Source organism: Oryx dammah, unplaced genomic scaffold, assembly GCF_014754425.2.
Source record: "Oryx dammah isolate SB20612 unplaced genomic scaffold, SCBI_Odam_1.1 HiC_scaffold_18, whole genome shotgun sequence".
Classification (NCBI taxonomy): Eukaryota; Metazoa; Chordata; class Mammalia; order Artiodactyla; family Bovidae; genus Oryx; species Oryx dammah.
In genome coordinates this window covers 20,254,773-20,276,976 of record NW_024070202.1, presented here as the reverse complement: position 1 = coordinate 20,276,976, position 22,204 = coordinate 20,254,773, and the positions used below count along the sequence as shown (strand labels likewise).

The 22,204-nt window shown below is 37.5% G+C and overlaps 1 protein-coding gene across 1 annotated transcript in view; it reads left to right on the top strand.

The window, feature by feature from the left end:
* The window catches only part of THSD7A (thrombospondin type 1 domain containing 7A), a 484,105-nt gene that overhangs the window by 253,795 nt on the left and 208,106 nt on the right, over positions 1-22,204 (top strand). Inside the window, exons 3-4 of the mRNA XM_040260579.1 lie at positions 12,589-12,837; positions 15,549-15,730. Coding sequence (XP_040116513.1) covers positions 12,589-12,837; positions 15,549-15,730 — 431 coding nt within the window. The remainder of the gene's footprint in view (positions 1-12,588; positions 12,838-15,548; positions 15,731-22,204) is intronic.

Sequence of the window (22,204 nt, the reverse complement as noted above, 5' to 3'; positions counted from 1 at the left end):
TAGACTCACTAGCAATTGCAAAATGAAATTAATAAACACCACAGTGCTCACAGACCTATCAAGGTTCACTGTAAGATCATGTGTGAATTATTCAGGCCTAAAATGAGCCCCAGATTTTATTTTCCTGTGCTCCAAAATCACTGTGGATGGTGACTGCAGCCATGAAATTAAAAGATGATTGCTCCTTAGAAGGAAAGCTATGACAAACCTGGACAGTGTATTAAAAAGCAGAGATATCTCTGTGTTGACAAAGATCTGTATAGTCAAAGCCATGGTTTTGCCAGTGATCATGTATGGATGTGAGTCAGACCATAAAGGAGGCTGAGTGCCAAAGAATTGATGTTTTCAAATTGTGATGCTGCAGAATACTCTTGAGAGTCCCCGGGACTGCAAGATCAAACCAGTTAATCCTAAAGGAAATCAACCCTGACTGTTAAAAGGACTGTTGAAGCTGAGGTTCCAATACTTTGGCCATCTGATACGAAGAGCCAACTCATTGGAAAAGACCCTGATGCTGGGAAGGACTGAAGGCAAAAGGAGAAGGAGGGCAACAGAGGATGAGATGTTTCGATAGTATCATGTACTCAATGGACCTGAATTTAAGCAAACTCCGGGAGATGGTGGAAGACAGAGAAGCCGAGCATGCTGCAGTCCATAGGGTCACAAAATGTCAGAGATGACTCAGCGAGTGAACAACAACCAAATGAACCCCAGTGTGTGAACAGTCCTGTGGCCTTGGCTGTGAACTCTGATATGCTCATGATTTTTATATGTATACAAGTCATCCAGAACTTTAAACTGTGATCCTTAATTCTGGGTCAGTCTACTGGAAATTTCTGCATGTTGGATATGTACGAAATATGTCCTTATCAAATTATGATACTAATGTTAAGCTCAATTATCTACTGCCAGAAACTTTCTTTCTTACTCCATGTTCTCCATTGCAGTGTCATAGTGGTGCTCCCCAGATCGCCAAAGCTAGAAACCTCCAAGTTACTTAGTGACTCCTTCCTCTCTTTTAACACCTTCAGCTGTCCATCAGTTTAACTCCCCTTTTGATAGTTTCTGACTCCTTTTAATTTCTCCTGTCATTCCTTTTGTTTACACTTTCATATGCCTTTATTATAAGCAGAAATATCTAGTTAGAATTCCGTTTCTGCTACTTTATCCAGACTTACGTGAGACATTTGGATTCCATTTTTGTGGCAACAGAGAACCCACCTGCCAATGGAGGAAATGTAAGAGACATGGGTTCAATACCTGGGTCAGGAAGATTCTCTGTAGTAGGAAATAGCAACCCACTGCAGTATTCTTGCCTAAAAAATTCCATGGATAGAGGAGCCTGGCAGGCTACAGTCCATAGGATAGCAAAGAGTCAGACATGACTGAAGCAACATAGCATGCATCTTAAAATAAAAGAGAGATAGAGCTTCATCTTACAGAATAGTTTTAAGGATTTCATGAGATAGAGATATTTTCGGGAAAACAATATAGTATGTGGCTCACAGTAGGAATTCAATGAAGATGAGTCTCACATTCACAATCATACCTCCCTCAGTTTGACCAGCGTCTAGCACACAGAAAGCACTCAGTCTGTGTTTACTATAAATATTAATGATGTAACCATCATCATAGTCTCTCTGTTTCTAATCTTTTACCCTGTTATTCCAACCTCCACCCTGCCACTGGAATTTACATGAAATGCAAATATCATGTCCTTTATGCTCCAAAACTTTGAATGGTTCTCTCATCCACAGAAGGTGCTTTTCTGGATCTACTTAACTGCCCTTGATCTGACCTAGGCTTCAATTCCACTCTTTTTTCACTGCTCAACAAAACCTCCTTACAATGAGGCCAAGGAAAAAAGCTGTATTTCCCCCACATTCCAACAAACAAAAGACTGTTTTTCATGCTTCCATCGATTACCTTCACTTGGTCTGAAATAATAATGTGCTACTTCATATATCCTTCTGTGCCTCCCCAAACAGAATGATTCCAGTTTAATTACTCTAATCTCATCTTTGTACTGCTGAAGTCCAGTATGTAGAGTTACTTGATTTCACATTTACTGAAATAATGGTATTAGAAAATTAAAGGAAAAATAAAGTATAAATAGATAAATAGGTATGTTACATGTCTCATATGTTACAAACTATATAATCATATATTACTTAATACTGTTCTCATGTTTATGCTGCTGATTTTTATGTAGGGCATGCATTAAAAGTTGTTAACATGGATCAGGAAAATTCATGTGGTTTGACTTTTCCCTAATTACTAAGTCCTCCTTAAAACAAGTAGCACATTTTCAAAGTGCTAGGATGGTACAAATCCTGGGATTGTGAAATAGTAAAACTAGTGGATTCCCAATGTACCAGTAACCTTGGCATTGGTCTCAGCTACAGCAGTTTGCTCTAACAGAGATTTACAATCAGTTTAAACTGTGAGAAGAAGGGCAGAGTGACTAAGAAAATAGACTCTGATTTTAGAAAATCCAAGTTCAAATTTCAGTTCCCGTCTTACAAATTCCCATATGATCTTGAACACATTGCCTAACCTTTCAGAAACTCTTTCTCTATAAAATAGAAATAATAATGGTACCCACACAAAAGGATTATTTGTTTTCAGTCTTTCAGTTCTATCTGACTCTTTGGACACCATGGACTGCAGAATGCCAGGCTTCCCTGTCCTTCTACATTCCCTGTCCTTGCTCAGCCTCATGTCCATCGAGTCAGTGATTCCATCCAACCATCTCATCCTCTGTCATCTCTTTCTCTCCCACCTTCAGTCTTTCCCAGCATCAGGGTCTTTTCCAATGTTGGCTCTTCTCATCAGGTGGCTGGAGTATTAGAGCTTCAGCCTCAGCATCAGTCCCTCCAGTCAATATTCAGAACTGATTTCCTTTAGGATTTCCAAGGGACTTTCAAGAGTCTTGTCCAAAATCATAGTTCAAAAGCATCAGTTCTTCAGCACTCAGCCTTCTTTATGGTCCAACTCAAACATCTAAACATGACTACTGGAAAAACCATAGCTTTGACTGTACGGACCTTTGTCAGCAAAATAATGTCTCTGCTTTTTAATATGCTGTCTAGGTTGGTCATAGCTTTTCTTCCAAGGAGGAGGTGGCTTTGAATTTCATGGCTGTAGTCACCATCTGCAGTGATTTTGAAGCCCCCCAAAATAAAGTCTGTCACTGTTTCCATTGTTTCCCCATCTATTTGCCATGAAGTGATGGAACCAGATTCCATGATCTTAGTTTATTGAATGTTGAGTTTTAAGCCAGCTTTTTTACTCTCCTTTTCACTCACCTTCATGAAGAGGCTCTTTAGTTCTTCTCTTTCTGCCATAAGGGTGGTGTCATCTGCATATCTGAGGTTATTTATATTTCTCCCGGCAATCTCGATTCCAGCTTGTGAGTGATCCAGTCCAGCATTTTTCATGCATGAGGTAATATGAATTAAGTTTTAATCTTATACTGTCAAGACTTTCAGATACACAAGACTCACAAGACTGCCATCTGGTATTAATCTGCTTAGAAAGATATAGAGCTTGTCATCATTGTAGCCATAGTCATTCCTCATCTGATGGGAATTCTTCTAGAAATTCATGCAACACGTTTCAGGGGGAAGAAGGATAACTCTACATCCAGGAGGTCAAAGAGCAGCCTTGCCTTAAAAGTATCAATCCTACAGGCACTGCTATCTCTGGAAGTGATCTATTTGTAATAGCCTATAAAGTCTCCATAAAAATAAATCCTAGTCCAAGAGTTTAGGGAAGCACAAAGCTGTAGCTTCCTACCAGGTAGTTTTAGTTTCTCCACAGCAAATTGAATTTATTAACTTGATCATTCTATCATAAATAATATTATCTAGTAACATAGCTGGTATTTCAACTTTCATTAGGTTACCAGGTAACTGTAAGAGGAAGTATTTAACTGATGGTCAAATTCTCCACAAAAGATTAAAAGGGATTATTAATTCTCTGCCTATACATAGAATATAAAGTTTGTAAGTATTACATGTGTGTATGTGTGTGTTCAGTTGCTCATTCATGTCCAATTCTCTGCAACCCTATGGACTGTCACCTGCCAAGCTCTTCTGTCCATGAAATTTTCCAGGCAAGAATACTGGAGGAGATTGCCATTTCCTCCTCCAGGGGATCTTCCCAACCCAGGGATCAAACCCACATCTCTTGCATCTCCTGCATTGGCTGGCAGATTCTTTACCATGAGCACCACCTGGGAAGTCCCATATATGCACATATGTATATGATAACAATCTGATGAAGTGTTATAAATGTATCTAAGAGGAAATTACACATGGAGGGTTTTGTATGAAATGAATTGTAAAGATTGTCATTTGGTCATTATTTTGCCTGATTTTCATGAAATAACTTGTGTTGTTCATCACAGAGAAAGTTTTGCTTTTAGGTTAGTATTGTTACCTAATGCATCATTAATAGTCAATACATGACATATGAGTAAAAATGGGATTCTGGTCCTCTCTGTTGTTATAAGGAGCAACAGAGCTGACTCATAGGACCATTTTATTGGCACTCTCAGATGATTCTTCTGCCCAGACCTCCCACCTCAGACAAATTGACTTTGACATTTTAAGCTCTAATTGTTTCCTAGGAATGCAATTTTCATACACAGGCCAGTAGATTTTAAAAGATTGAATGTGAGTTGTTATATTAAAATGGACCTGCCTCTCATTATGGTTGATTATCATAGTTAAATATAGCACCTGAATGATGAGACAGAATTATCAGTGAACTCTCCCATTGGAACAGATGCTCTATTGTGGCAACAGGCCTCCTCTATCTTGTAAACATGAGCTGCTAGTTATTGATAATGTGCAAGAGTTCAACTAAGAATCAGCACAAGGCAATATAATTCCAGGAAAATCCTTCACAGTGCATAAACCAGAGGTTGATGACATTCTCTAACATCATCTTCATCTTTGTATGTAGACATTAGGATTAAGAATTCAACATCTCTTCTGGAAGGAGGGTGGGGGAGAGTCTTCTCTGACACCACAGTTTGAAAGTGTCAGTTCTTCAGTGCTCAGCCTTCTTTATGGTCCAGCTCTCACATTGATTCCAACTGCAGGATGGAGAGCCTTCATCAATCCTTGGGAAACTTAGGACTTCATTTATAGTAGGCATATCTCTCAAGGCAGGCCTCTCACCAGAATTCCTCAGATTAGTGTCTGGTTGCAGTTTGGTAAAATAATAAAGGCGCATCATCAACAGCTCATGCATTGCCTTGGTGTGGACCTAGAGTGCAAGCGTAGACAAAGAGCAGACACTGATTTCACACTTCTGATAGGTTGCAGTTTGCTAAAATAATAAAAGAGTGTGATCAATAGCTCATACATTGACTTTGTGTGGACCCAGAGTGCAAGCACAGGAAAAGAGCAAACATTGATTTCACACTTCTGATAGAGATCAAGGCCTGAGCCTTTGGAGTGGGAACACTGACTCCAAGACCTTAGACTACCAGAGAACTAACCCTAGAGGGTACCAAATAGTGAGAACTCACACAAAGGAAACCACTGTAATACAAGACCCAGTGTCACCCAACCACCAATAGTACCCTGTGCAGGATGCCTCATCTAGACAACAAATAAAACAAAAATTCAAACCCAGTCATCAGCAGACAGGATTACCACCTCACTCAGTGTTGCCCGTCAGAGGAAAAGCAAACAAACAAAAACTCAATGCAAATCTCACCCTATAAGAAACTTACACAAACCACTGGACAAACCTTAGGGGCAGAAACCAAAAGGAAGAAAGAATTCAACCTTGAAATCTGGGAAAAGCAGACCTCAAACACAGTAAGTTTAAAAAGAAATAATGAAAAAGCAGAGAAATACTACACAAATGAAGGAACAAATTAGAAACACAGTGGCCCAAATAAATGAAGAGGAAATAGGCAAACTACCTGAAAAAGAATTCAGAATAATGATAGTAAAGATGATCAAAAACCTTGAAAACAGAATGGGGAAAATGCAAGAATCAACTAACAAAGACCTGGAAGAATTAAAGAATAAACATGGAGACAAGCAACACAATTACTGAAATTAAAAATACTCTAGGAGAAATCAGTGGCAGAATATTTGAAGCAGAAAAACGAATCAGTGACCTGGAAGATAAAATAATGGAAATAACTTCTGAAGAGCAGAATAAAGTAAAAAGAATGAAAAGAAATGAGGATTGCCCTCTGGGACAATATCAAATGCACCAACATTCGAATAATAGGGGTCCCAGAAGAAGAAGGGGAACGCATGTACACCCGTGGTGGATTCATGTCAATGTATGGCAAAACCAATACAGAATTGTAAAGTAAAAAAAAAAAAAAAGAAAAGATATGAGAAAATTTTTGAAGAGATTATAGTTGAAAATTTCCCCAACATGGAAAAGGAAATAGTCAATCAAGTCCAAGAGGCACAAAGAGTCCCATACGGGATAAATCCAAGGAGAAACACGCCAAGACACATACTAATCAAACTAAAAAAGACTGAATACAAAGAAAGAATATTAAAAGCAGCAAGGGAGAAGCAACAAGTAACACACAAGGGAAACCCCATACACTTAACAGCTGATCTTTTAGCAGAAACTCTGCAGGCCAGAAGGAAATGGCAGTATATATTTAAACTACTGAAAGGGAAAAATCTACAACCAAGATTACTGTACCTGGCAAGGATCTCATCCAAATGTCATGGAGAAATCAAAAGCTTTTCAGACAAGTGGAAGTTAAGACAACTCAGTAGCACCAAACAAGCTTTACAACAAATGTTAAATAGACTTACATAGTCAAGAAATACAAGAGAAGAAAAAGGATCTACAAAATCAACCCCAAACAGTTAAGAAAATGGAAGGGGAACATATATATCAACAATTACTTTAAATGTAAATGGATTAAATGCTTCAACCAAAAGACACAGACTGGCTAAATGGATACAAAAACATGACCCATGTATATGCTATCTACAAGAAACCCACTTTAGACCTCAAGACACATATAGACTGAAAGTGAGAGGATGGAAAAATATATTCCTTGCAAATGGGAAGCAAAATAAATCCTCATATCAGACAAAATAGACCTTAAAATAAAGAAGATTACAAGAGATAAGGAAAGACACTACATAATGGTCAAGGGATCAATCCAAGAGGAAGACATAACAATTGTAAATAATATGCACTCAACATAGGAGCACCTCAGTACATAAGACAAACACTAACAGACATAAAAGGAGAAATTGATAGGAACACAATAATAGTAGGAGACTGTAACACCTCACTCACACCAATGGACAGATCATCAGAACAGAAAACTAATAAGGAAACACAAATCTTAAATGATACATTAGATGAGATGGATGTTATTGATATCTTCAGGACATCCCACCCAAATGCAGAAGAATACATCTTCTCAAGAGCACATGGAACATTCTCCAGGATAAACCACATCTTGGGTCACAAATCAAACCTCAGTGAATTTAAGAAAATAGAAATCATATCATGCATCTTCTCTGACCACAATGCTATGAGATTAGATATCAATTACAAGAAAAAAACTGTAACAAACACAAACACATGGAGATTAAACAACACATTTCTAAATAACCAACAGGTTACAAAAGAAATGAAAAGGGAAATCAAAAAATTTCTAGAAACAAATGATAATGAAAACATGACAACTCAAAGCCTATGGAATGCAGCAAAAGCAGTTCTAAAAGGGAAGTTTATTTATAGTGATAGAATCCTACCTCAAGAAACAAGAAAAACATCAAATAGACAGCCTAACTTTACACCTAACTTTACACTTTACACCTAACTTTACACCTAAATTTTACACCTAAAAACATCAAATAGACAGCCTAACTTTATACCTACTGGAAAAAGAAAAACAAAAAAATCCCAAAATTAGTAGAAGGAAAGAAATCTGAGCAGAAATAAATGTAAAAGAAATGAAAGAAAAAATACTAAAGATTAATAAAACTAAAAGCTTGTTCTTTGAGAAGATAAAGAAAATTAACTAATATTTAGCCAGGCTTATCAGGAAAAAAGGAGAAAAGAATAAAATCAACAAAATTAGAAATGAAAAAGGAGAGATTACAACCGACAATGCAGAAGTACAAAGATTATAAGAGACTGTTCTGAACAACTGTATGGCAATAAAATGGATAACCTGGAAGAAATGGACAGATTCTTAGAAAAGTTCAATCTTCCAAGAATGAACAAGGAAGAAATAGAAACTATGAATAACCTAATTACAGGCACTGAAATGGAAGCTGTGATCAAAAATCTCCCAAAAAAAGAAAAGCCCAGGACCAGATGGCTTCACAGGAGCATTCTGTCAAACATCTAGAGATGAGCTAATGCCTATCCTTCTAAAACTCTTTCAAAAAATTGCAGAGGAAAGAACACTTCCAAACTCATTCTACAAGGCCACCATCACCCCAATACCAAAGCCAGACAAAAACAACATGAAAAAGAAAACTACAGGCCAATGTCACTGATGAACATAGACGCAAAAATCCTCAACAAAATTTTAGCAAACAGAATTCAACACATCAAAAAGCTCATACACCATGATCAAGTTTGGTTTATTCCAGGAATGCAAGGATTCTTCAATATATGCAAATCAATGTGATAGACCATATCAACAAATTGAAAGATAAAATCCATATGATATCAGTAGATGCAGAAAAAGCCTTTGACAAGATTCAGCACCCATTTATGAATAAAACTTCAAAAAATGGGCATAGAAGGAACCTACCTCAACATAGTAAAGGCCATATATGATAAGCCTACAGGAAACACTATTCTCAGTGGTGAAAAATTGAAAGCATTCCCCCTAAGATCAGGAACAAGACAAGGATGTCCACTTTCACCACTCTTATTCAACGTAGTTCTGGAAGTCCTAGCTACAACAATCAGAGAAGAAAAAGAAATAAAAGGAATCCAGATCAGGAAAGAAGCAATGCTCTCACTGTTTGCAGATGACATGAAACCATACATAGAAAACCCTAAATATAGTATCAGAAAATTACTAGAGCTAATCAGTGAATTTAGCAAAATTGCAGGATATAAAATTAATACACAGAAATCACTTGCATTTCTATATACTAACATAGAAGAATCAGAAAGAGAAATTAAGGAATCAATCCCATTCACCATTGCAACAAAAAAAATTAAATCTCTAGGAATAAACTTACTTATTGAGACAAAAGAACTGTACACAGAAAATTATAAGACACTAATTAAAGAAATCAAAGGTAACATAAACAGATGCAGATTTATTCCATGTTCCTGGGTAGGAGAATCAATACTTGAAAATGACTGTACTACGAGACGCAATCTACAGATTCAACGCAATCCCTATCAAATTACCAATGGCATTTTTCACAAAACTAAAACAAAAAATTTCACAATTCATTTGGAAACACAAAAGACCCCAAATAGCGAAAGCAGTCTTAAGAAATAAGAATGGAGCTGGAGGAATCAACCTTCCTGACTTCAGATTATACTACAAAGCTACAGTCATCAAGACAGTATGGTACTGGCACAAAACAGAAATATAGACCAATGGAACAAGATAGAAAGCCCAGAAATAAACCCATGCACCTATGGGTACCTTATTTTTGACAAAGGAGTCAAGAATATATAATGGGGCAAAGACAGTCTCTTCAATAAATGATGCTGGGGAAACTGGACAGCTACATGTAAAAGAATGAAATTAGAACACTTCCTAACACCATACACAAAAATAAACTCAAAATGGATTAAGACCTAAATGTAAGACCAGAAACTATAAAACTCTTAGAGGAAAACATAGGCAGAACACTCAATGACATAAATCAAAGCAAGATCATCTATGACCCATCTCCTAGAGTAATAGAAATAAAAAGAAAAGTAAACAAGTGGGACCTGATTAAACTTAAAAGCTTTTGCACACCAAAGGAAACTATAAACAAGATAACAAGACCACCCTCAGAATGGGAGAAAATAATAGCAAATGAAACAACTGACAAAGGATTAATTTCCAAAATATATAAGCAGCTCATAGAACTCAATACCAGAAAAACAACCCACTCAAATAGTGGGAAAAAGACCTAAATAGACATATCTCCAAAGAAGACATACAGATAACAAATATATGAAAAGATGCTCAACATTGCTCATTATTAGAGAAAAGCAAATCAAAACTACAATGAGATATCACCTCACACCAGTCAGAAGGGCCATCATCAAACAGTCTACAAACAATAAATGCTGGAGAGGGTATGGAGAAAAGGGAACACTCTTGCACTGTTGGTGGGAATGTAAATTGATACAGCCACTGTGGAAGATGGTATGGAGATTCACCACCATCAGTTCAGTTCAGTTCAGTCTCTCAGTCGTGTCCGACTCTTTGCGACCCCATGAATTGCAGCACGCCAGGCCTCCCTGTCCATCACCAACTCCCGGAGTTCACTCAGACTCATGTCCATCGAGTCAGTGATGCCATCCAGCCATCTCATCCTCTGTTGTCCTTTTCTTCTCCTGCCCCCAATCCCTCCCAGCATCAGATTCTTTTCCAATGAGTCAACTCTTCTCATGAGGTGGCCAAAGTACTGGAGTTTCAGCTTTAGCATCATTCCTTCCAAAGAAATCCCAGGGCCTATCTCCTTCAGAATGGACTGGTTGGATCTCCTTGCAGTCCAAGGGACACTCAAGAGTCTTCTCCAACACCACAGTTGAAAAGCATCAATTCTTCTGTGCTCAGCCTTCTTCACAGTCCAACTCTCACATCCATACATGACTACTGGAAAAACCAAAACCACCATATGACCTAGCAATCCCACTCCTAGGCATATACCCTGAGAAAACCAGGGTTGAAAAAGACACATGTATCCCATTGTTCATTGTAGCACTATTTACAATAGCTAGAACATGGAAGGAACCTAGATGTCCATCAACAGATGGATGGATAAAGAAGTTGTGGTACATATACACAATGGAATATTACTCAGCCATAAAAAGGAACACATTTGAGTAAGTTCTGATAAGGTGGATGAACCTAGAACATATTATACAGAGTGAAGTGAGTCAGAAAGAGAAAAAGAAAAACATCATATTCTAATGCATATATATGGAATCTATAAAAATGGTTCTGAAGAATTTATTTATAGGGCAGCAATGGAGAAACAGACATAGAGAATAGACTTATGGACATGGGGAGAGGGAGGAGAGGGTGAGATGTATGGAAAGAGTAACATGGAAACTTACCTTACCATATGTAGAATAGCCAACGAGAATTTGCTGTATGGCTCAGGGAACTCAAACGGGCTAGAGGGATGGGATGGAGAGGGAGATGGGAGGGAGGTTCAAAACGGAGGAGATATATGTATACCTGTGACTGGTTCATGTTGAGGTTTGACAGAAAACAACAAAATTCTGTAAAGCAATTATCCTTCAGTAAAAAATTAATTAAAAAAGAATTCAACATCCTTCTAATTGAAGGAGGAAACGTTAGATAAGAATTTGAACATAAATACTTTACTGGTGACTAAATATTCTCGATATATTTAGAAGGTATCTCTACAGCAGTATAGCCTAATAAATTTATATTTCTAATGCTTGTTCAGTCGCTCACTCGAGTCTGAACTCTTTGTGACCCCATGAACTGCAGAACACAAGGCTTCTCTGTCCTTCACTGTCTCTCAGAGTTTGCTCAAACTCATGTCCATTGAGTCGATGATGCTATCCAACCATCTCATCCTCTGTCACCCTTCTAATGGTTAAAGAAAGTGAAAGTGAAGTCGCTCAGTAATGTCTGACTCTTTGCGACCCCGTGGACTGCAGCCTACCAGACTCCTCCGTCCATGGGATTTTCCAGGCAAGGGTACTGGAGTGGGCTGCCATTTCCTTCTCCAGGGGATTTTCCCAACCCAGGGATCAAACCCAAGCCTCCTGCATTGCAGACAGACACTTTACTGTCTGAGCCACCAGGGAAGCCTCTAATGCTTAAGAAGTATTTAATTAATATACTCATATATGTAGACCTTGCATTAAAGTATGAACTGGAAAAAGTTGATATATTTGAATAAGCCTACAATTGTAATTGACAGCTAAAATTTCAAATGATATTAAAAATAATTGTAAGCATAAATTAAATTACTTTTTTCTATTCAAAATAATATTTTAGTAGTTATCCAGGCATGTTTATTTAAATCACTAAACAGAGTGAAAATTGTCTTATGTTAACAGTTCATTTTCTAAGTTAAAACAAATCTGGAGTGAGTAAAATGAACAATATGGTAAACTTAGTTTCAGCTAATTTTGCTTCATCCTTTTATTTTCTATTTCCTGTGAATGGTTTAACAACTATTACAAACTAAGAGGAAATGCAAATGTTAGCTAGGAGTCTAACAGCTTTTACACGTCATAAATGTTCGTACGTTTTCAATGAAATTGGAATTGTACTTCCAAGTAGAAATAAAAATGTCCAAGCTGATTTTGCTCTGGAATGTTCATGCCTGCCTACAAGTTCATGCCTGCCTACGAGTCTGTGATGAGAATATTAATTCTCTTTTGCAGCTTCTGCCAGCAAGAGAAGCTGCCAATGACCTTCCAGGCCTGTGTGATGACCAAGGAGTGCCAGGTATCCGAGTGGTCAGAGTGGAGCCCCTGCTCAAAAACATGCCATGACACGGCATCCCCTAAAGGCACCCGCGTGAGAACTCGGCTCATCAGGCAGTTTCCTATTGGCAGCGAGAAGAAGTGTCCAGAACTTGAGGAAAAAGAGCCCTGTGTGTCTCAAGGAGATGGAGTTGCCCCTTGTGCCACGTGAGTTAATAAGGACAGCGGTCTCTGCTGCCCCGTCTGCCCAAAGTGCATATCCCTTTAGCTGTTTGATTTCAACTGGATGGTGTGTTGAGAAATACTGATTTTTACAAATTCTAAGTAGAAATGTGTCTCTTTACAAACACTATCCTATAAAAACCAAAAATATCAGTTTTACTAAATAAAAGTGTCAGTAGCAAGCTATGTTTCCCAATCTCCACAAAAGTTGGATTTTTAGCAGTAGTTCTTTGCACATTTTCTATAGTGAGTATTGACAAGCTTTTGCTGAAGTGGAGAAATAGTAAATATGTTAGTCTTTATGAGCCATATGTATCTGTCACGATGATTCAACTCTGCTGTTGAAGCTGTAAGCAATATGTAAAGAAACGAGTGTGGATATGTTTCCATAAAATTTATTTATAGAAACGGTACAGGTTGAATTTAGCCATAGTTTGTCAACTAGTCTATAAGGTAAAATAATCTTTCAAAATATAGGTTCCTTTTGCCTATTGAGCAAGCCCTATTAAAATTCAGTACTGTGTATAGCAAATCCTATTAAATAGAGTAGAATACTATATCAAAATAATAAGACTTTAAGCTCTCTCAGGACCAAGATTGCTTATTAACTTTGGGTGTGGAGATTGTTTCTCCTTTAATCACTCATTTATGTCATAGGACCAGGCACATAGTAAGTGCCCAATAAATGTTCATTGAATTCAGATGAAATAAGACTGTTTTGAAATATTTGGGACTGTAACTATATTCTTTTTATCCTTAAAAATCATTTCTAAGGCATTTCTGTGAATCAACTTGGTGATAAATATATTTCAGGTTGGTCTGAATGTAGAGAGTATTTACAAAAAAAACCTTATAGAATCTTAGTCTATCAGTAGATACCCACAAGCTTCATTGAAAGGTTCCCTGGAATATTTGAACCATTTAGAGAACAGGCTTACAGCTTGCACTTGATGAAGCAGTGAAGAGGAAAATTACCACTACCATTGCTGCTGCTCCTCCTCCCATTTCTAAGAGTAATAATAATAATAACAAAGCATAGTAATGATTCGTACAAGATCGTCAGTTATGCAGCCCTATGGAATCTCCCTTCTCCCCTAACGTAAGCAGTAACTGAACACTCTGGAGAGTTTCCTTCCTAACTTCTCTGCCTGCCCCCACTGACGTGTGTGTTCCCCTTGACATAACAGTTTCAGGGAAGTTGCCAGGTTCTCTCTAGTCAGAGTGTTTCGTCTTCTGCGAGATTCTTCCATTTTTTAATCTCAAGCTAGGATATCTTTATCCTCTCAGTTATTCAAACATCATTAACTATTAATTAAAATAAATCCCTACTCTAAATCTCTGTCTTCTAACCCTTTGTGGATGGTGGCATTTTTTTTTAAGAATGTGTAATCAATTTACATTACGAAAAAATTTATTTCTCTCACAGGACTCCTTAGGATGACCTATGTTGGGATGCTGCTCTATAAAATAAATAAATAAATAAAATTTTCATTTTAACTCCCCTAATGAATGGCTTGTTTAGTTTTCTTTTCCTTCACACCTCCCCGTCTCTCCTCTCAAGGCATCAATTATCAATGATTTTATAATTGACCTGAATGCTGTACTTCCTTTATGAATATATGTCAAGAGCATTGTTCCTTGATGCCCCAGACCTGTACCTCTGTTAAGCCATGAATCTCCCCTTACAAAAATTGAAAAATGGGCATGAAGTTCACCTTTACCGAATGAAGCCTTACCACTGACAAAGCAAAGCATCTGGATCAGACATCCAAGAGCCCATTTAACCTTTTTGTCTAATTGAGATGAGCATTAGCACATCCATTTGTACCTGTGTTGGCTGTTAATCTGATTACTAAGGAAGCATCTTGGTTAAAGTGACATAAAGTACTCCAAGAGCCATTTTCTTTGTGCTTTTAGAATATCCATTTTCCTTGAGGTGGAGAAATGCCATCACTGTCTATCTGCAGTGACATCAAGACCCTGGCTATCTCCTTAAAGCATGTGTTGGCCTGATAATCCCCCGACATTTTCTTCATATCATAATCTTGATTGGAGCTTTAATTTAGAAGCATAGATCATCTTTCCTGTGTTCCACTGATTAGAAATGTCAGCTCTTTTCATCATTCATCAGTACTCATCAGGGATGCTCAAATGTTACAGGAGGAAAAAAAAAAACACTCATTCTCAGAGATAAAGAGAAAACTCTGAATTATGTTATATTTTTGTTACTAACACACAATTACAATTTTGACCTGTATGAAGAAGGAATTTTCAAACATTTTATTAAAGACAAAACAAACGTTTGGGTTCATCATCATTTAGAATGTTCTCCATTCTCAGATTCAATCTTTCTTTCTTTATAAACATGAAAAAAGGGCAAGCCTGAGTTCAGCTTAATTAAACATAAAATGTCATATATTCAGCATTATGCTCTCTTTGCATAAAATATTAATAAGTAACTTCTAGTAGTTGCAATTAAAACTGAATCATCTTAAATTTAACCCCTCTTTAAACAGAGCAGGGTAAGGATGTAGAAGAAGGGATTGAAACTGAACCTGTGCCAGAGGTGTGGTCTGAGATTGATTCAAGGGGAAGGAATTGTTCAGATTAATTTCTTGAGGGGAAAAAATAAATAGGATTGGAGAAAAGTTTTATTCACTAAACACATGGCCACTGCCGGCATTTTCTTTATCTAGATACAGCTGGAGGACCACAGAGTGGACCGAGTGTCGGGTGGACCCTCTGCTCAGTCAGCAGGACAAGAGGCGAGGCAACCAGACGGCCCTCTGCGGAGGAGGGGTCCAGACCCGAGAGGTGTACTGCGTGCAGGCCAACGAGAACCTCCTCTCGCAATTGAGCACACACAAGGACAAAGAAGGTAAATCTTGTTTTCTTCTCAAGTACTCACCTATGGAGAGCAGGTTTGGGATCATCCTGCAGGGGTATATATGCAGCCATTTGGGGGCATGAAGAGCCGTATATTTGTTCACATTATGGCAGATATTAACTATGGTGAATGGTAGTCTAAATGATGGTTGTAAAAATAATTAATAAAGTTCCATCTTTGGTTGGTTCTGGTTTGCTGACAAGCCTCTCTTTAAATTTTGACTTCAGGTTCTGAGTCAGAATTTAGCAAGAGTAATCAATTATAAAAATAGAATAAACATGTGTCTTATAAGGATACATATAGAATGCAAATATGTGTTCCAAAGCCCAAATTTCTTTTCTTCGTATAGGAATAAGTAAAACCTGTATGTTAAAAAAGAAACTTTGTTTTGCTGTTTTATAATGATGTTGAAAAATAAATTAATTATGGTATTGAGAGAAAATTCACTTTGAATTTAAAAGAAATAGAGAATAAAACTACAGGAAACGATCTTTAACCCAAAGGCATAACTTAAAAAAAAAAAAACCCTTTGATTAAATGCTTTGATTTGGTAGACATATCTTAGAATTTTTTTTGGTCTAAATCTCAGTTTGGGGACCAAATTGATAAGTGTACAAAAGAATAAGTGAGTCCAAGATGGCCAAGACTAAAAGTACATATTGTTAAATATTAATAATACTCTAAAATTCTGATCATCTTAGGATTGAGCCTCTTAAGAGCCTCTTAACATTTTACTACCTGAGGGACTGCAGGACTTGTATCACTAATACATTCAGCATCTATTGATTAGTTGCCAGAAGGGTTCCAAAAATTGTCTATGGTGATGAGGACAGAAATATCAATACAAATTTCATGTCAGGAAAATGCTCATGGTCATCATGAGGGCACACAGACCAATAGTCATCATGCAGTTTGAAAGTAAAAGTGTTAGTCGCTCAGTTGTGTCTGACTCTTTGCAACCCCATGGACTGTAGCTTGCCAAGCCCCTCTGCTCATGGGATTTCCCAGGCAAGAATACTGGAGTGGGTTGCCAGTTCCTTCTCCAGGGGATCTTCCCCACCCAGGGTTCAAACCCAAGTCTCCTGCATTGCAGGCAGATTCTTTACCGTGTGAGCCACTATAATTGAGTTTTAGAATAGCTGTTGTGAGAAAATAGAGGAACCTTCATAAAGAAGGTGGAATTTGAGCTGAGTTATGATGCATATACTCCATATAGTTAAGCAGGTCAGGCATGCAAGACAGAGTTTATTCTAAGCAGAAGGAACAACATGTATTAAAGGTAAAAAAAAAAAAAGAACGGAATAAAAAAATAAACATTCAGAGAAGGAATATGACCAAGAAGAATCAGAAAAACAAAGAAAGAACCAAGAGCAAAAGACATTTCATAAAACAAAAGAAGAGCGAGTTCTTTTGCCTCCCACCAAAAAGGAGTGGCTAGCAATTCTTGGGAAATAAGGACTAAAATTTTGCATTGGCAGCTTGCAGAATTTAATTGTTTTGTATCCACTGGCTTTACACAGCATGTTAACTCATTTAGTAATCTAGCCTAGGGATACCTTTTACTACTAATATGTCTTGCAATTTTAAGGAAGTAGCATAAAACATGTAATGTTAGTACATTAATATTTTCTTAGTCACTTTAATGGCTACATTTTTAATACCCTTTGGTGAATTTATTATGGCAGTCCTTTCAGAGTAGTATAATTTCATTGCTAGAAGTAGATCAGATTTTAGTTTCTGAATGTCAATTATATCCTGTAGGTTATTACTTTCAAAAGATCCTTCAGAATTTTGAATTGTAATTGGACACTTTAAAAAATTATTTTGTCATAGAGTTCCCTGACTACTGCTGTCAAAGCACTGCAGAGCAATAAAAATAAAAATCACAGGAAAAAAAGATAAGATGCAAAGAATATTATTATTAAGATGTATCTGTTGGACTAATGTAAAAACCAAAGCAGAGATTCATAGATATGGAAGCAGTCAATTCACCTAAAATTAATATTCAATCTTGTAAGTATATAACATAAATAATTTAAGAATCTGTGTCCTTTCATGTCAAATATCAAGAATATTAATAAGCCTCTTATAGTCTTTGCAAAAACAGTTGATTCTTACTAAAAGTTGCAGTTATTTTTTCCTCAGAACTTAGATTATGTGAGTTCTCCCTGCTGCTGCTAAGTTGCTTCAGTCGTGTCCGACTCTGTGCGACCCCATAGACGGCCTCCTACCAGGCTCCTCTGTCCCTGGGATTCTCCAGGCAAGAACACCGGAGTGGGTTGCCATTTCCTTCTCCAGTGCATGAAAGTGAAAAGTGAAAGTGAAGTCGCTCAGTAAGTGTCCAACTCTTCGTGACCCTTGGACTGCATCCTACCAGGCTCCTCCATCCATGGAATTTTCCAGGCAAGAGTACTGGAGTGAGGTACCATTGCCTTCTCCGGTGTGAGTTGTCCCTGCTGCTGCTGCTGCTGCTAAATCGCTTCAGCCGTGTCCGACTCTGTGCGACCGCATAGACGGCCTCCTACCAGGCTCCTCTGTCCCTGGGATTCTCCAGGCAAGAGTACTGGAGTGGGGTGCCATTGCCTTCTCCGACCAGGCTCCCAGTAGTACTCAATTTTCCCCAGTAGGAAACTTGTTAGATATACCAGCATCCCAAGGGTAACACATGTGAATACTATAGATATGTGTGAATGGAGAACAATTAGACTGTGGGCTGTGAAGATTGTTCATAGTCTTATCTTTTTCAATAAATATGAAGGAAGGAAAGCTTACTTTATAAAAACAGGGAAACTTCTCAGAATAACTTGCTTATTCAATCCTAACAAGAAGGTACTGATCTCAAGAAATCCTGACTGTTTAACCGTGAACAGCCTATCCTAAAAGCAATTCATATTGCACTTAATTTGAAGAACAAGGATTGAACTGTTGTTTTTGTAAATTCTCTCTCTGTGTTCTCTAAATGTCTTTTCACACATAACCAAACTATTAAAAATACTTTAACTCAAAATACTTTAACCCCAACATAAAATTTCTTTATACAGAAATACTGAAAACAAGTGATACGACATCAACTTCGTTATCTTGGTATATCATGTTACATAGAAGATTGATAATGACCACCATAGCACAAAGGCCAGATCACTTTAAATTACTTTATTCATTGATATATTTTCTGCTATTAACTGACTCATACCACACAAGGCCATAATTCTTTTCCTTGGAGCTAATATATTTAATTTTCAGGAAGTTGAAATATTTATTATTAAAGTACTCACAAAGTATAAAGTATGATATTCAAAACTTGGTATGAGTTGAATTATCAGGATAGTTATTAAGTTGGTAATGGCATCTACAAACAATAGGAAAAATATTTCTTCTTGATATTGAGACTATCCACATTTTATTCATGGAACTCTCACAGTTCTAACAGAATATGAGGTAATCAAAATTTCCATTATCACTTATTTAGAAGAAAGACTTGACAGGTTCTCTGCTGAGAAGAGTCAGTAGTAAAATCTTTGACAGTTTCTATGAGCTGGCTGTTCAGAATTCCAGTAGTCTTGAAAAATGTCCAATTTGTCCTGGCATAAATCTATCCTCAAAATATGACAGGAAGAGGCCTTGCCCATGAGGTTATCAGTATAACTCCTAGAAAGCTGATGGAAGTGTTACTGATCATTAGATGCATAATATGAATTGACTCTTATAAGAGTTCACAGTGAAATGAAAGTAGATTCTAGCTATAGAAACTCAAGACATCCTTCCAGTTTATACAGATGGAACACATTTCCAAATGAGGGAAGCCAAAGGTGTTAGTTATAAAGCACCATAAAGCTTACTGTGGTTTATATCATAGAAAATTTTAGAACATGCTTTTATATAAAACATACCAAATAATCCACACTTGTATCTGCATAAGGTCTGTGAGATTTGTGGTTATTAAGAAAGACAGTCTGGATAATACTCCTGTATGATGACATTGAATGAGACAAACCAGCAGAAAGGTTTGGAGGATCAATGGAAAGATGGATTGAGGGCAGGATGATTGTACTGTGAATGGGTAGACAGAAGGATGAATAAAGAGCTCATGTTTTCACATGTTTTGCCCCATCCCTATGAAGTACAAATTATTTATAATTGTAGTCTTCTGGCTGTAGTTTCCACAGACTACCCTGCTTCAGTCAACACTGTTTTGGGGGGGGCGGGGAATAACTATGCTTATATATATGCTACTCTTTCCCTGTTATTTCAAAAACTAAATATCAGAGTACATTGAAGCCTAGTGCTGCACCTTCCCTGTCCATCACTTTTGAAATAACAGGTGGGTGAGGCTGTTTTACATAATATTTCAATCAGAAATGTGTGTCAAGAGTCTCTATACCTGCCCTGATATAATTCTTAAACCCTCTAGGAAAGATAGTAGTTTAGTTTTACTTTCTACTGTCCTTGAAACAGACTTAAGGCTGGGGCTTCCTTGGTAGGTCAGATGGTAAAGAATCAGCCTGCAACTCAGGAGACCCTGGTTCGATTCCTTAGTCAGGAAGATCCCCAGGAGAAGGGATAGGCTACGCAGTCCAGTATTCTTGGGCTTCCCTGGTGGCTCAGGTCATAAACAATCTGCCTGCAATGCAGGAGACCAGGGTTTGATCCCTGGGTTGGGACGATGCCCCAGAGAAGGGCGTGGCAACCCACTCCAGTGTTCTTGCCTGGAGAGTCCCCATGGACAGAGGAGCCTGGTGGGCTACAGTTCATGGGGTCCCAAAGAGTTGGACATGACTGAGCGACTAAACACACATGAAATAGAAATGATTTTTTGTCTCTTGGCTTTCTATAACATCATCATACAGATATAAATATTGTAGAAAACATAAAAGGATTTTTGAATTTACTAACTTTATAATGTCTCAGATATCAAAATTATATAAACGTGTAGTTTGGTTATGAACACTTTTGTTGTAGTAAATTCATGAACATGTGAACAGTTTTCATAATTTATCTTTTTTTTTAAACATTACCACTTTGTGCTCTCCTAATCTTCATATGGTAAATTAAGAAGGAAGTAAGTCATATAATTGTTGTGTTTGAGAAACATACCCTACCTACACTGATACAGTGGGATGTAAAAAGCACTGTGATATAGAATAATTAAAACATAAGAAATCCCTGCAGAAATCAGGCCTTCCTCAGAAATTGGTCCTCTGGATATTTTGTAGAAGAGAAGGGATATTTCCCTACTCCTCTACAGTAATTTCTTTGTGATCAGTAGATTACAAAATGGAAAGTGAGATGAAGGAAGTTTCAGGCACTGGGATGGAAGTTAATCAAAACTTATATGCTGGGAATTAGAGTAAGCTGGTCAGTGGTCTACACTGGGAGTAACTTAGAATTTTTAGTAGAGGAAGAGCTTACTAATGATGGGTCAGGGAAAATTCAACCAAAAAGGTAATCAAAGAAAAATATAAGGAGACAGCTAGGAAGTCATCTAATCATGAAAACAATGCTTATTAATACCTTTGACTTAGTCAATGTTTAATAAACATTTGTTGTTTGACATGTTTACTCTCTCCTTTGTTAAAGTGTTGCAATTTTAAAAATTTGTCTGAAAATTGTCTCTTTAATGCTTCAGTTGCAATTAAACATTGTCTCTTTCAGGTAGGGACTCTAGTCACACACATCATCCTTCACCCCTGAAGAATTACTATTCACACCTCTGACTTTGAATACAGGAAACATGATCTAGTTGTTAGATCAAATGATGAGAATAAAAATGTATGCATTTTGTGTCAGGGGGGCCCCTCATTTAAGAGACTATTTTTATTTGTCTGGTTTTTTTTCTCTTCTCTAATTATATAGATAGCTTAAAAATCTTTTGGATATTCATACTAAGGCTACCTTCATGAGAATCCCAGACAGATAATCAGGAAACATTGTTTTCATTTCTGCTTGGCCTTATATCCTGATGCGCATTGCTTATTTACCTAAAAATATTTAATGACATTTATGCTATGTTTAAGCAATATGGTAGACTAGCTGAAAATCATATTTTTTAAAAAGATTTATTGATGGATTTATTTTTGTCTGTGCTGGGTCTTCATTGCTGTATGTGGGCTTTCTCTAGTTGCAGTAAGCAGTCTTCTCATTGCAGTGGCTTCTCTTGTTGCAGAGCACGGGCTTTAGGCATGCAGGCTTCAGTAATTGCCTGGAGAGTCCCATGGACGGAGGAGCCTGGTGGGCTGCAGTCCATGGGGTCGCTGGGAGTAGGACACGACTGAGTGACTTCACTTTCACTTTTCACTTTCATGCATTGGAGAAGGACATGGCAACCCACTCCAGTGTTCTTGCCTGGAGAATCCCAGGGATCGGGGAGCCTGGTGGGCTGCTGTCCATGGGGTCTCACAGAGTCGGACACGACTGAAGCGACTTAGCAGCAGCAGCAGCAGCAGCAGACTCAGGAATTGTGGCTCA